The 13,724-nt window shown below is 46.8% G+C and overlaps 1 protein-coding gene across 1 annotated transcript in view; it reads right to left on the minus strand.

The window, feature by feature from the left end:
* ARHGAP31 (Rho GTPase activating protein 31) overlaps positions 1-13,724 on the minus strand; it is a 155,616-nt gene that overhangs the window by 38,789 nt on the left and 103,103 nt on the right. The window contains exons 4-6 of the mRNA XM_075542479.1: positions 6,969-7,051; positions 4,787-4,894; positions 3,405-3,547 (exon numbers count right to left, since the gene is read on the minus strand). Of these exons, the coding sequence (XP_075398594.1) occupies positions 3,405-3,547; positions 4,787-4,894; positions 6,969-7,051 (334 nt within the window). The remainder of the gene's footprint in view (positions 1-3,404; positions 3,548-4,786; positions 4,895-6,968; positions 7,052-13,724) is intronic.

The raw sequence follows: 13,724 nt of genomic DNA on the forward strand, positions 1-13,724 counted from the left end.
GGAGTGACTAGTGGTTTTGAACTGCTGACCTCGAGGGTAGCAGTCCAGCACCTACTCCCTGCGCCACCATGCTGCGGGACTCAGGGACCTGCACGCGGTGAAAGAAAGTGCAGGACGCCCTGGCAGAGAGGCCTCCCTTCCCACCACGGGCAGGCAGCGCACGGGCCCGGCGGACGGCAAAACCCCCATCTTTAACAGCCGCGTGTCCGAACACAACGGGAACAACCGAAACTCTCTCTTATACACATATGAGTTTCTATGGATTTGTTTCTCTAGTCTACTGGGACTAACACAATTTGTTGAAGAGACTGTTCCCCATTTGACGCGTTTTGGCCTTTTATCTAAAATCGCGATGCATTTCTGTTCTAGAAGCACTTGGCAACTAAGTCATAAGGATAGGAAACAACTAGGAGCGAAAGGGTCAACAGTACACTGGACAAAAGTCCAGGACAAAGGATGTTAATGATGAATGAACATCAAGAGAGTTGGCATTTCCAGGATGAAATTAGGAACGATCTTAAAATTAACAATCCCGGGTGGAATTTGCTGTGTAGAAGAACATTCCTACAAAGCCATTCCTTTTCCACAATGGTTTATTTATGCGGGTTCTTTCTTTCTTTCTTTTTCTCCCTAGATTCCCAAAAAGAACCCAGACTGAAGGGCTTGGGTTCAACATTCGGGCTCAGCAGTTACTAACCCTGGGACCTTGGGTTGTTGCTAAGCTTGGCTGGTCCTCAGGTCCCTCATCCCTAAGGTAAGACGATAACAACTGTGCGACGCTTATTGTGGTCGGTCAATGCAACTGTCTGTGGGCAGTGCCTGAAGTGGTTCCTGGCAGAGGATGAGTGCCCCCCTCCTGCCCGCTAAAATGCTTGTTAACTTAAATGGGTGAATGAATGAGTGCATAACATTTCTCGATTCCTCCCCCAAAAGAGTTGATATCGCTTACAATACAAAAAATCACATTTATAATGGGAGTGTTCATACAGAGATAAAAAGAAAGGGCGTGGAGACCCAAAGCCCATTTGTCGGCCACTGGAGATCCCCTCACAGAGTGGTCTAGGGGAGGAGATGAGTCCGTCAGGGTGCGATGTAGCACCGATGAAGAATACAGCTTTCCCCCAGATCCTGGATGCTTCCTCCCCGCCAACTACCATGATCCGAATTCTACCTTGCAGGACTGGATAGAGCAGAGGTTGTACACTGGTGCATATAGGAGCTGGAGGCACAGGGAATCCAGGGTGGATGATACCTTCAGGACCAGGGGTGTGAGGGGGCGATACTGGGAGAGCACAGGGTGAGTGGGTTGGAAAGAGGGAACCAATTACAAGGATCCACATGTGACCTCCTCCCTGGGGGACGGACAACAGAGAAGGGGGTGAAGGGAAACGCCGGACAGGGCAAGATATGACAAAATAATCATCTATAAATTATCAAGGGCTCATGAGGGAGGGGGGAGCAGGGAGGGAGGGGGGAAAAAGAGGACCTGATGCAAAGGGCTTAAGTGGAGAGCAAATGCTTTGAAAATGATTAGGGCAAAGAATGTACAGATGTGCTTTATACAATTGATGTATGTATGTGTATGGATTGTGATAAGAGTTATATGAGCCCCTAATACAATGTTAAAAAAAAAAAGGGCGCTGGATAAAGTGGGAATAATTACATAAGGATTTGAAATATAAAGTTAATGCAATTGATTATTTGAATAAATGGACTTGGTTTTTCCAAATCTTACCTGAGCTAGAAAAGACGGCTTTAATCAGCGCACATACGTATTCTCACAGACAGGGTTCTCATGTACCAGTAGTTCTGCCATGTGTGCAACCCAGGCTAGCCGCATCAGCCTCACTTGGAAATTTGTGAGACACGTACACTCTCAGTCACATTACAGAGCTACTGACTCATAAAACAGGAATGGGGTTCCCATTACCTGCGCTTCAGCAAGCCCAATGGGAAATTTCGATGTACCCCCAACACTGGAAAACCATTGTCATGCACATGTGTAACATCGGTGCCAGGCTTCTTGAGAGCCAGATTTGGGGTTTTTAATCTATTAAGCTCACATGGATGCAAACAGCATAAACCCATTCATGCAGATGATCCATTGAGCCATCATGAGATCCACTCAAACCAAATCAAACCCACTGCTATCAACCTTGATTCCAACTCCCAGTAATTCTGTAGGCTAGACTCGAGCTGCCCCATGGCGCTTCCAAGGTGGTAAATCTTTACAGAAGCTGACTGCCACGTCTTTCTCCCGTGGAACAGTTGGTGGTCCAAATCACTACAGGTTAGCAGTTGAACACTTTAACCTCTGTATCACCAAGGCTTGCTTATGACACCAGATTGGAAAATTACCCCATGGCACTCAGCTTAAAACAGGTATGCCTTTCTCACCCACATGGCTATAGTTACAACGATGCTAAGAACTCTGCATACACACACTCCCTGCAACATTCAACATACATTCGCTTTTTGTGTGACTAGTGTTTGGTGCTTGTAGCATAATGGTTCCAAGTTGGGCTGTTAACCTCCAGGTCAGCAGTTCAAAACCAACTGCTGCATTGGAGAAAGCCAAGGCTTTCTACTATCATAAAGAGGTGTCGTCTTGGAAACACGGGGGCAGTTTCACTCTGTCCTATAGGGTTGCGATGAGTCGGCATTGGTTTTGGCTTGTTTTGAGTGGCTGGTGCAGGGCAAAACAAAGCAAGCACTCAACAGATACATGTGAAAATAATGTGGCCCGAGTACACATGTGAGCAGCGAATACGTCTGAATATACATCTTGCCTCTGAACTCATTCCCTTAAAGCGGGCGTCCTCAAACATGCGGTCCGCCGAGGACATTTATCCGGCCCACCGGGTGTTTTTGCCCCATTTTGTTTTTTACTTCAAAATAAGATATGTGCAGCGTGCATAGAAATTTGCTCATAGTTGTTTTTTTTAACTATAGTCCGGCCCTCCAACAGGTCTGAGGGACAGTGAACTGGCCCGTTTCAAAAGTTTGAGAATCCCTGACTTAAAAACTTCAAGATGAAGGCAAAGGGATCATCTGAAATATATTATAAATAAGCTAGTAGTTAGGGAGAAGAATGTTGCCGGTGCCTTTACATAATAACCTAAAGTTTAAGAACTCCCCAAGACCAACACCACATGATTCCAACGCACCACACCACACTCACTGGGCACATTGATTGGGTAAGCCAGGGGTGCAACCACTCAGAAACACACTAAAAGCCACGTGCAAACACACCACACTTGCCTTCCACACAGTATATGCCTGATCCTCAGACAGTAGTCAGCCAACAAGAACACTCAACAGTAGAACCAAATCCACACTATTCTTGGGCACAAAGATGAAGGCAAGAAGGAAGATGGGCTGGTGGTGCCAGAAGAGGGCTTTACCATCATTCTCCAGGGACCTGGGGGCACTGCTGCTGAAGATCTGATCCACATGATTCAAGATGAACTCAATCACCACTTGCTGAACCCGGACTGCAAGGAAGGCTGCGTCTCCATTGCACCCTGTGGCTTCGATTTCTTTAGACCTAGACCATGGGAGAAACATAATTCAGTGAGCGACTGCCCTGCAGACGGAAGCGGTTAGGGGAACCAGTGGGCTTTACTATAAACCTCATGTCCTAAATTCAGAGTGTTACTCTGTAGAATATGTTAACTCTATCGAAGACCAATGGAAAGGACTCTGCCGGTCCCTGTGGGCAACAAATGATTTGCAATTCCCTTCTCGCCTACAAAGAGCTCGGTTGGGCTGTTACTTGCAAGATCAGCGGTTCAAACCCACTGTTCCACAGGAGACAGATGAAGCTGTCTGCTCCTGTAATGTTCCGTTTCAGAAACCCGGGGGAACAGGTATACTCTGCTTTGACACGGTGGCTGCAACAATGGGTTCAAGCATAGGAACCATGGTGTGGATGGCACGGGCACTGGCCGTGTTTCGTTCTGCTATGCACAGGGTTGGAACTCACTCAATGGCACAACAACAACACCGAGTCAGCATCAGCTAGACAGCAGTGGGTTTGGTTTCGTGGCTCACTAACCTAAAGGTTGGTGATTCAAGATCCACCCAGCACACTGTGCATGAGAGGCCTAGTGAATAGCATCTGTGAAGATTAAAGCCAAGAAAACAGTTCTGCTTTACAAACCATTGGGTTGCCAGGAGCCAGAATCGACTGCATGACTATGGACTTGGATCGTGTTTTTTATTTAAAAGGATTCAACAAAGGCTGAACAAATTTGAAAGTGCTACTAGGTATAAGATGTATAAGTTAGTCTACTGCAACAGTCAAATGCTGTATTTGTGAGGACAGAATACAGGACTTTGTTTTTTCATAAGCTCTTAGCTCCATGCAATTGTTCTATTGGACACAGTATCATTTAGGAGGTCATAGGAAGAAGCTGACTCATGTGAGCCAGCTGCCGGCAACCCCACCAAAATGGAGACGAGCCATGAGGTCCCAAAACACCGCCATTGGGTCAAATCCAACTCAGACCCTTTTAAAGAAATGATAAAAGAAGGATCCATCATCGTAATCATATCCTAATGGTAGCCAGAAAAGGGCCATTAGGATACAAGAGTTTCCGACTTAGCAGGCAGAAAGTTCTGGCTCTTAAAACCACCTTTAATTCACACATGCTCTAAATAGTCACATAGCAATTGGTTTCTCTTCAAGGGGCTTCCACTTTGAAGAACCCATCATTCTTCATCTCACCAGTGGGTTGCTTTGAGTTAAGTGGGTGGTAAGTGGTGACGGGGCGGGGGTGGTTACCTGAGGAGGTTTGGAGCCCACACCAGGGCCAGGTTCCTGGCATGCATGTTGGTCTTGCTGCTGAAGGAGGCAATGTGAGCCAAGTGTCGGATCAGGTATTCCAAGGTCCTGGAATGTTCCATTTTATTTTTGACAAAGACAGAAATGTTAGTGCCTTTGTCAAGCCCAACATCTGGAGATAATTCCCTAAGTTTGGATTTAAGAAACTCTAAATATTTCTATTCTCGTGAACTTTGGAGGAGTATCAAGAAGATATCAGGATTGAGGGAAGTAATTTTTTTGGCTCCAGGCATGCTAGCTCAGGGTAGATAAAGACAACAATCTCTTCAGAAGTCAGCTAGGGTCCCCAAAGTACCAGCCAGACACAGAATCAGGGAATCACGCAAGCTGATGGCTCTTAGAGCTCACTCGTTCCTCCTTCCAGCCAGGGTAGAATTGTCTTGGAAGCGGACTTTCCTCAAGAAGGACATTTTGCATATGGGGGCTGGAGGCACAGGGAATCCAGGGTAGATGATACCTTCAGGACCAAGGGTGTCAGGGGCGATGCTGGGAGAGTAGAGGGTGAGTGGGTTGGAAAGGGGGAACTGATTACAAGGATCCACATGTGACCTCCTCCCTGGTAGATGGATGGCAGAGAAGGGGGCGAAGGGAGACTCCGGATAGGGCAAGATATGACAAAATAACAATCTATAAATTATCAAGGGCTCATGAGGGAGGGGGGAGCGGGGAGGGAGGGGAAAAAAAAGAGGACCTGATGCAAAGGGCTTAAGTGGAGAGCAAATGCTTTGAGAATGATTGGGGCAGGGAAGGTGCGGATGTGCTTTATACAATTGATGTATGTATATGAATGGATTGTGATAAGAGTTGTATTAGCCCCTAATAAAATGTTTTTTTTTTAAAAGGACATTTTTCGAATGCTTGCAGCTACAAAGAGCCCTGGTGGAACAGTGGTCAAGTACTCATCTGCTCCCTGAAAGGCTGGTGGTTGGGCTGTATCAGCCACTCTGCGGGAGAAAGGTGTGGCAGGCTACTTCTCTCAAGATCGACCACCTTGGGAATCCAATGGAGCAGTTCTACTCTGTCTAAAAGGCTCCCACAAGTCCAAATTCGACCCATTGGCAATGGGTTTGCTTTGGTTTCGTTCAGCTGGGAGGAACTTGGTACTTCTCAAGCAGGGCTTCAAACCAGCTGTTCACATTTTAATCATGGCCAACAAAGCAAACCTGAAATGGACCTCAGATTCACAAAATCTGAGTGAGCCAGAAAAGTTACCCGAACAACAACAAAAAAAGACATCACAAGTCAAGGTCCTGCTGGAGACGGCATTCCCACTTGGAGAACAAGAGCAGTGTGCACGTCACAGGGCTGCCCTAGCTCTTGACCTGCAGAATTGGAAACAATGGTGGCCTGCTCAGATGGAGGCGGACCACACCACTTTGAATGTGTGTCACTCTCCACTGTCCTGCTAATATCAGGCTCTCGAGAGGGCTCACCAGCCCTCTTCTGAAGCGTCCATTCCAAGGCTCTGACCCTTAATTTTTCCTGTTCCCGTGATTATCTGCTTCGCTTAAATGAAATATCGGGGTGTTTCAATTTCACTTTGTCAGCCATGACTGAACTCTTTGGAAGTCATTTGAAGCCCAGCTCGCAAAGGAGTTCATTTAAGTTGGTGAATCAAATCTATCATTGTTAGGAAGTTGGGTTTTTTCCTTGTCTTTTATTTTATGCCACATCAAAATCGGTTTCCTCTGATGAGACTGGCAGGCAGAGGGAACACTGGGAAAGATGGTACAACGAGGGGCTAAGTTGTGGGAATGAAGGGACGGCAAGGAGATGATGTAAGGGACAGCATGGATGAATGAGCAGCAAGGTCAGTAAGCGGAGTGCTCACGAGCTTCTGTAAAATCCTGTTTTGAGGACACCTCTGCTGCCATGGACTTGATTACGCTATGAAGATGCAGACGAGCCAAGAACCGTTTGATGTCAGCACGAGGCTGGTTTGTGTGATCACCATGACTTCCTGTGGGACTCTGAGGGGTGCCCTGCAAGTGCCCAGTGAAGCACCAACTTTGCTATACCCAGGAAAGCCACTATCCACCCAGTTTGATTCCTTTTGGGCACCAGCCTGTGTCTTTAGCATCATCACGTAAAGAGGCAAATGAATGATACTGGAGACTCTTACCTATAATGGGACGGCGGGAGCTCCTGGATGACATGTTGGATTCGGGCCAGTTGGTCTTCTTCAGGACAATGAGACACCGCCTCCTGGGGAGAACAAGCCGGTGGCCTGTGAGGATTCCCTCCCAGAGTGGGGGCACCACCTGGGGGCCCTCCATTCATTAGGTCCCTGGTGCCGCAGCCTCAAAGAAACACCCAGAGACAAACCCCACGCCCCAAGGGGCAGGCTTGTCTATTAAAAACACAAACAACTAACATTTTCTAAGGGTTCAAGATGTGGCTTGTCTTTCAACGGGTGCAAACAGGGACATGTGAACTGCTCGGTCTCTGAATGTCCTTCGACAGTTGTCAGGAATCTGGTCAAGAATGTGTAGAATCTTGGGCGTGTCTTGTGTGGCAGAGAGAGTCACAGAGACTCAGAGAGCTATAGAGATGAAAGCCAGAGAGAAGCCGCGATGGAGAGATGTGACAAGAAGGGTCCATTTCCTCAGCAGCTGTCTTTCTGGGTGAGAACAGCATTCCCCACCTGGCATGTGAAGATTCCTGGACCCAGGGCACTCAGCTGCTGCCTGACGGAGGTGCCAGGAAGCAGGGAAGGCATGCCTTGCTCGGCAGGGAGTTCCCCGACTGGACCAGGGCCCTCCAGGAGAGGCAGGAACAGCTGTCTAGCCAGTGGGATCACAGGTTGGTCCTGGCCCAGGTGTTATCTGTCTGGGGTTTCTCCATAACCCAGGCATCCCCGGGACCTCAGTTCTGAGAGAATGCCCTACCTGTGTGTAAACTGCAGTGTGCCCTTGGATGGAGGGCATCCGTGTGGCTACCTCTGTCAGTTCAATACCAACTGAAATCACATCTATCTTCCTTTTGCGGAGGTACAATGTATAGCAGTGTACAACCCGTCAACTATACTTGGATGATTTTTTTTTCCAGGTGTTATCACTCATGTGCCCCCCCCCCCACACCCAGAACAAGCTATACTTTAAAAAGGACCCCTGAGCTCATTTCAAGCCTTATGATCTTGAATTTCACAGGCATATTCAATTTGCACCATCATGTGTTGCTTCCTGGGACATCTACTTGGCATTTGTACAAAATGAATGGTAGAACCATAAAATATATCCTTGAAACTGGTTTTTAAAATTGCTCTTGGCAATATAACCCCAAATAAGCTCCTGACAGTGGCCGTAGCTTCCTTACACTGTTCTCCTTGGGCTGTCAGTGGTCTGCTGGGTGGAAATGCTCAAGTACAAACCTCTCATAAGCGAGAATTTTTAGACTCAGGGAAATGAAGGGAATTAATAGACCGAGGTGGCTTCTGTTTGAAAGCTCCATTCCAGGCCACAAGAGCCCTGGGGGTGGAGTGGGTTATGTTTGGGGCTGCTAACCTCAAGGTTAGCAGTTCAGAACCAACAGTGGCTCCATGAGAGAAAAATGTGGCTTTCTACTCCTATAAAGACTTACAGTCTCAGAAACCTACAGTGCGATCCGGTCCTGTCGGGTGGCTATGAACTGCACTTGAGTTTTCTGGGTGTATTCTAGGTTACACTTGCTGTGTCTGTTCAAATTTAAAGAGCCCCGAGGCACTTGCTCCGCCATGCACAACACTCCCCAAATCTGCATCCCTGTCCTCTCCTTACACACACTGCAAAACATACTCTCCTCCACCCCTTAAATACACAAGCTCTATTAGACTGTTTCTTTTCTGTCTCCCTTCCTAGAACGAGAGCTGTGCAAATACTGGGAATTGTCAGATTTTGACCACTAAATTTGTAGATGACTACCATACCCACAGCCAGCCCAGGGAAGGGCGATTTCCCCCTCAGGGACTTGTGTCCATGTGTCCTTGATGGGATCTGGGGTACTAAGGTCACACGGTCATGAGTCGTGTCTTGACTGCGGTAGTTGGAGAGTCAATCATGGTCCCATTCCATGTCTAGAGTCTCACCTGCAACTGTGATACACTGATCTGCTATCAATCATGCTTTTTGGGGGCAATTCCCTTATACTCTCGTGTCCTATTTAAGGGGCAGTTTTCTGTAAATCCTTGGACATTACAACTTCAGCTTCCTGGCCTCCCTCATCCAGACAATGTGACTCTGTCTTGTCCTTCTCCTCTTTGTTTTTGTTGTTAGGTGTTGAGTTGCTTCTAACTCACAGCGACTTTTGAACAACAGAATGGCCCTGCACTATCCTCCCAATTCTTATGTCGAAGGCCATCGACGCAAAACACTGTGCCAATCCATCTTCTCAAAGGGTTTCCTCTTTTTTTGCTGCCCTGCTATTCTACCAAGCATGACGTCCTTCTCCAGGGGCTGGTCTCTTCTCATAACATGTCCAAAGTACGTGAGACAAAATCTCGCCATTCTAGCCTCTAAGGGGAATTCCGGCTGTATTTCTTTCAAGGCACATTTGTTTGTTCTTTTGGCAGTCCAGAGTACTTTCAATTTTCTTCTTCAGCACCACAATTTAAATGCATAGATTCTTCTTCAGTCTTTCCTGTTCAATGTCCAGCTTCGACATGTATATGCGTCGATTGGAAATACCATGGCTTGAGTCAGGCACATGAATAGTCCTAAAAGTAACATCTTTGTTTTTCAACAATTTACAGAAGGCTTGTGCAGCATATTTGCCCAGTGCAGTACATCGTTTGATTTCTTGACTACTGACTGTGGATTCAAGCAAGATGAAATCTTTGACAACTTCAATCTTTTCTCTATTTACCATGATGATGTGAGGACTTTGGTCCAGTTATGAGGATTCTGGTTTATTGCCATTGAGTTGTAATCCATACTGAAGGGTCTATCTGATTCTCTCTGTATTTTCTCAGTAGACAGTCTGAGCAAGTATGAAGAGAGGATACAACCCGGACACACACCTTTCCTGGTTTCAAACCAGGCAGCATTCCCTTGTTCTGTTCACACAACTGCCTCTTAAGGTTACCAGATTTTAACATTGGTAAAGCGGGACACCATTGATAAAATTCATATCATGTCGAAATAGCCACATGGCAGCCGAAAACCATATACCCTAGCTTGTCGTGCATTCTTTCCAAAAATCGGGACTTTTTAAAAATACCGCGGGACGCGGGAAAAATTGTTAAAAATCGGGACTGTCCCACCAAAAGCAGGACGTCTGGTCACCTTACTCTTGATCTATGTCCAGGTTCTCCATAAGCAAAATATAGCGTTCTGAGATTCTCATTCTGTTCAAGGCATTCATCGTTTATTATGATTCACACAGTTGAATCCCTTAGCATGGCTAGTAAAACACCAGTAAACATCTTTCTGGTATTCTCTGCTTTCAGCCAAGATCCACCTGATGTCAGCAAGGACTTGTTCCAAGTCCTTTTCTGAATCTGTCTCGTCATCCACAGCCTTCTGCAAACTTTGTGATTGGAATGTAAGCGCTGATACAATTCCCTCCCCTGATCTTGGATTTTTATCATTTACAATCCTTAGATGTTTAAGATTCTTAAATGTCTCTCTAGCCGCTCTGTGTGTGTGTTGGGGGGGGGGAGGGAGATGAGGCTTTCTACTCCTGTAAGAGTTACAGTCTTGGAAACCCTTAGGGACAATTCTACCCTCTCCAATATCTCCAATAGGATCAGCATGATTGAAATTGACCCAATGGGAGGCAGTGAGTTTGGTTTTTATAAATGATGCTTGAATTTGGGGTCTCTCTTCTTCCCTATCACATTACAAGAGTGTGATGAATTCCCAGTGCTGAGAACAGTGCCTGGCTCATAGTAAGCACTCTCTGTTCAATGAGTCAAGTCTGCTTCCCTGCATGGGACATTATGCCAGGGTTTTGTCCATAAAGTGATTTCTTTTCGTTCTTTTAAAATGGATTTTAAATAAAACATATACAGAAGCCCATTGTCGTTCACAGCAATCAGATTTCTCTATGTGGAAAACTTTGTATTTCATTTTCCTAAAGAGAAATGGGGCAAAATATGGGACTGGGAGTTCGTAGGCACAGGTGTCCAAATATGGTGAGAGTACAAGCGTGCGATCCCTGCTGCATTGCTCACCTTAGGAAAGGCAGATGTAAAGGCAGGGGCAAGAATCGGGCCAGAGGAAGCACCTGACACCTCCCTCTCCTCTCTGGAGCTGTCATTTAGAAAGCCTTTAATGCTGGGGAGCCCCCTGGCTCCCCAAGGCAGGGAGCATCTCACAAGAAGAGCAACAGGCAGACAAGCAGGGGAAGGAGGAGCAGCAGGGTGTGGTGTGGAAAGGAGGCGGGGCACGGAGGCCTCACCTCACCCCTCTCCAAAGCCAGGATCCAGCTTTGCCTCATTATTTATTAATTTAAAAACCCTGTGCCTGGGGAATGAAGGTGCAGGCCAGTTTACCAGCCCTCACGGAAAGTTCCTTTAATATTTTAGGAAGCAGTTAGTCATCTTTGTTTGCTGAGCGGTGGGCTGGGCTCATGTGGGACTGCAGGTCTTATTTAGGACTGGCAATTATTGTCTTAATCACAGCCTCTCCCATCCCACCCTCGATTCTCTTCAAAGCATCTTTAACAATAAAAAAGAGGAGAGAGAGAGAGAGAGGGAGAGGGAGAGAGGGAGAGAGAGAGAGAGAGAGAGAGAGAGAGAGAGAGAACGACCTTTGTGGTGACCCTATTTGTGATAGAGGAGAAAGTCTCCATAGGGTTTTCTTGGTTTTAAAATTGAGATTTAAGGGTTGGCGTCCTGTGGCAAGGTTGTTGTTTAGGGTGGTGCCCCGAGTTAAGCGTTAGGGTGCCAACTACAAGGTTGGTGGTTCAAACACTTCAGCTGCTCAGGAGGAAGATGAGGCTGTTTGCAGCTGGTCAGACCTCCACTGTTCTTCGAGCCCCCTCCCCACCGATTTTCTTCCTTGAGGGGGTGCAGTACCAACTTATTTTGAGATCTCTTTATATTCCCCTCCCAGGAGTCCTGGTGGCCTGGTTGTTATGTGTTGGGCTGCGATCTGAATCGTCGGCTGTTTGAAACCACCAACAGCTGCTCCGGAGAAAGGCTGGGCTTTCTACTCAGGGAAACAGTTACAGTCTCGGGGCCCTACAAGTCAACACTGACTGGATGGCACCAAGAGCAAGTTCCATTCCTCCTGGTGGCATAGTGGACTACAGATTGCGCTCTTTGCTAACCACAAGGTCAGTGGTTCGAACCCGAGAGTCCCTCTGTGGGAGAAAGATGACGCTATCTACTCCTATGAGGCCTTAAAATTGACTGACGGTTTGTTTTTCAGTTTATGTGAATGTTCCCCCTGGATATGGCAACCGATTATAATTATGTTGCTGATCAAATGACTCGACCCCATCCTGAGGTGTCTTAGACTATATAAGCTTGGTGATCTGAAACAGACACCCAAGCCCTAACAGACGAGTGTGGCAAAATTGGGAGAGGGAAAGGAAAGATTTCCCACTTCCTTTTTTTTTTTTTGCCCGAGACTGCATTCAACATTAGCCAAGCCAATCTGGCTAATGTTTAAAGATTTCAGATGCATGTGACTACTCTCTTCAAATCAGCAGCAATTAAGACCAGCAAGCCTAGGCTCTGGTCCCCTCCGGTGGTCCCCCTCACTCAATTCACCCCAACTTGGCCTTGCCCCCCACCGCAAGCCCACCAACACGGTGGTCTGACACAACAGCATGCCTCTGTCCGGTCCAACCGCATCCTGGCTGCAGAACCGGCCTTTGCTTTTTTCATTTGTGCACGAATTGACTTGAAGTTATTCTTTTAGGTGACAATATTTTAAGCTGTTCGATTAAAAAAGACAACAAGCCATTCAAGCACATGATTAAAAACAAGAAAGGATGTCAAGTTTCCAAAGACAGAGGAGCGTCAGTCTCCTTTCAGCTCCAGACCCTCAGTCTCCAGGGCAGCCACTGCGTGTCCTACCAGACGGGCACTCCCTCGACTGAGACGTTTTTTGCTGACATAATGTGATCTGAACCCATCTCCCAGCCTTTCTTCCTTGCTCCACACTCACCCTACTGGCCCTCCACCTGCTTCCTCAAGCCAGGGTTCCCTGATCCTCACTGCAGCCTCTGTTTTCGTCCCCACCTTGCCCTAGACATGTGCACGCTGTGTTCTCTCACTTCATCCTGGTTTCTGTTCAGATATCAGCACCCAGAGAGACCTCAGATAACCCTACCTAAAATAGCCGCCTCCCCCATCATTCTCTCCCCTGTGCCCTTCGCTAGCACTTGTCAGCAGCTCCAGATTCACTACTGCATCCAGCCCGGGATCTGTTTGGATCCAACAGGATTCACGCTCCCCTCAACAGATACCCAGTTCCCTAACAGGAAGTGCTCCTTCATGAGAGATGTCGTCTTCCTCTTCTATTTCAAGTACTTAATGTCTGAGTCTGGTTCAGCGTTGTAAACTCGATTTGAACATGGTGGCAGTTAGAAGCGGAATTTTACCTCTTACCCTACACTTCCTTGTCACACAACCTCGCGTAGCCTTAATTGACTCGGCTGTAAAAAAGAGACAATAAAACCTATTTCACAGCGTTATTTGGAGGGTTATATGAAAGCAGACATTTAAGGAGCTTGTTAAATTGCAAGCACTCAACACATGGGAGCTAGTATCGTTATTAATTTAACATCCTTCTATTAACCTTTTTCTAATTATATTATTAACATTACTAGGGAGGCTTCACAAAGTTCGTGGAGAAATCCCATGATCTTTACCTTCCATTTCTTCCATGAACTTTTGGAAGCTTCTTTGTATTTCATTGCGATTATTTTCTCCCTTAGCTGTGCAGATAGG

This window comes from Tenrec ecaudatus, chromosome 2 (genome assembly GCF_050624435.1).
Source record: "Tenrec ecaudatus isolate mTenEca1 chromosome 2, mTenEca1.hap1, whole genome shotgun sequence".
Taxonomy (NCBI): domain Eukaryota; kingdom Metazoa; phylum Chordata; class Mammalia; order Afrosoricida; family Tenrecidae; genus Tenrec; species Tenrec ecaudatus.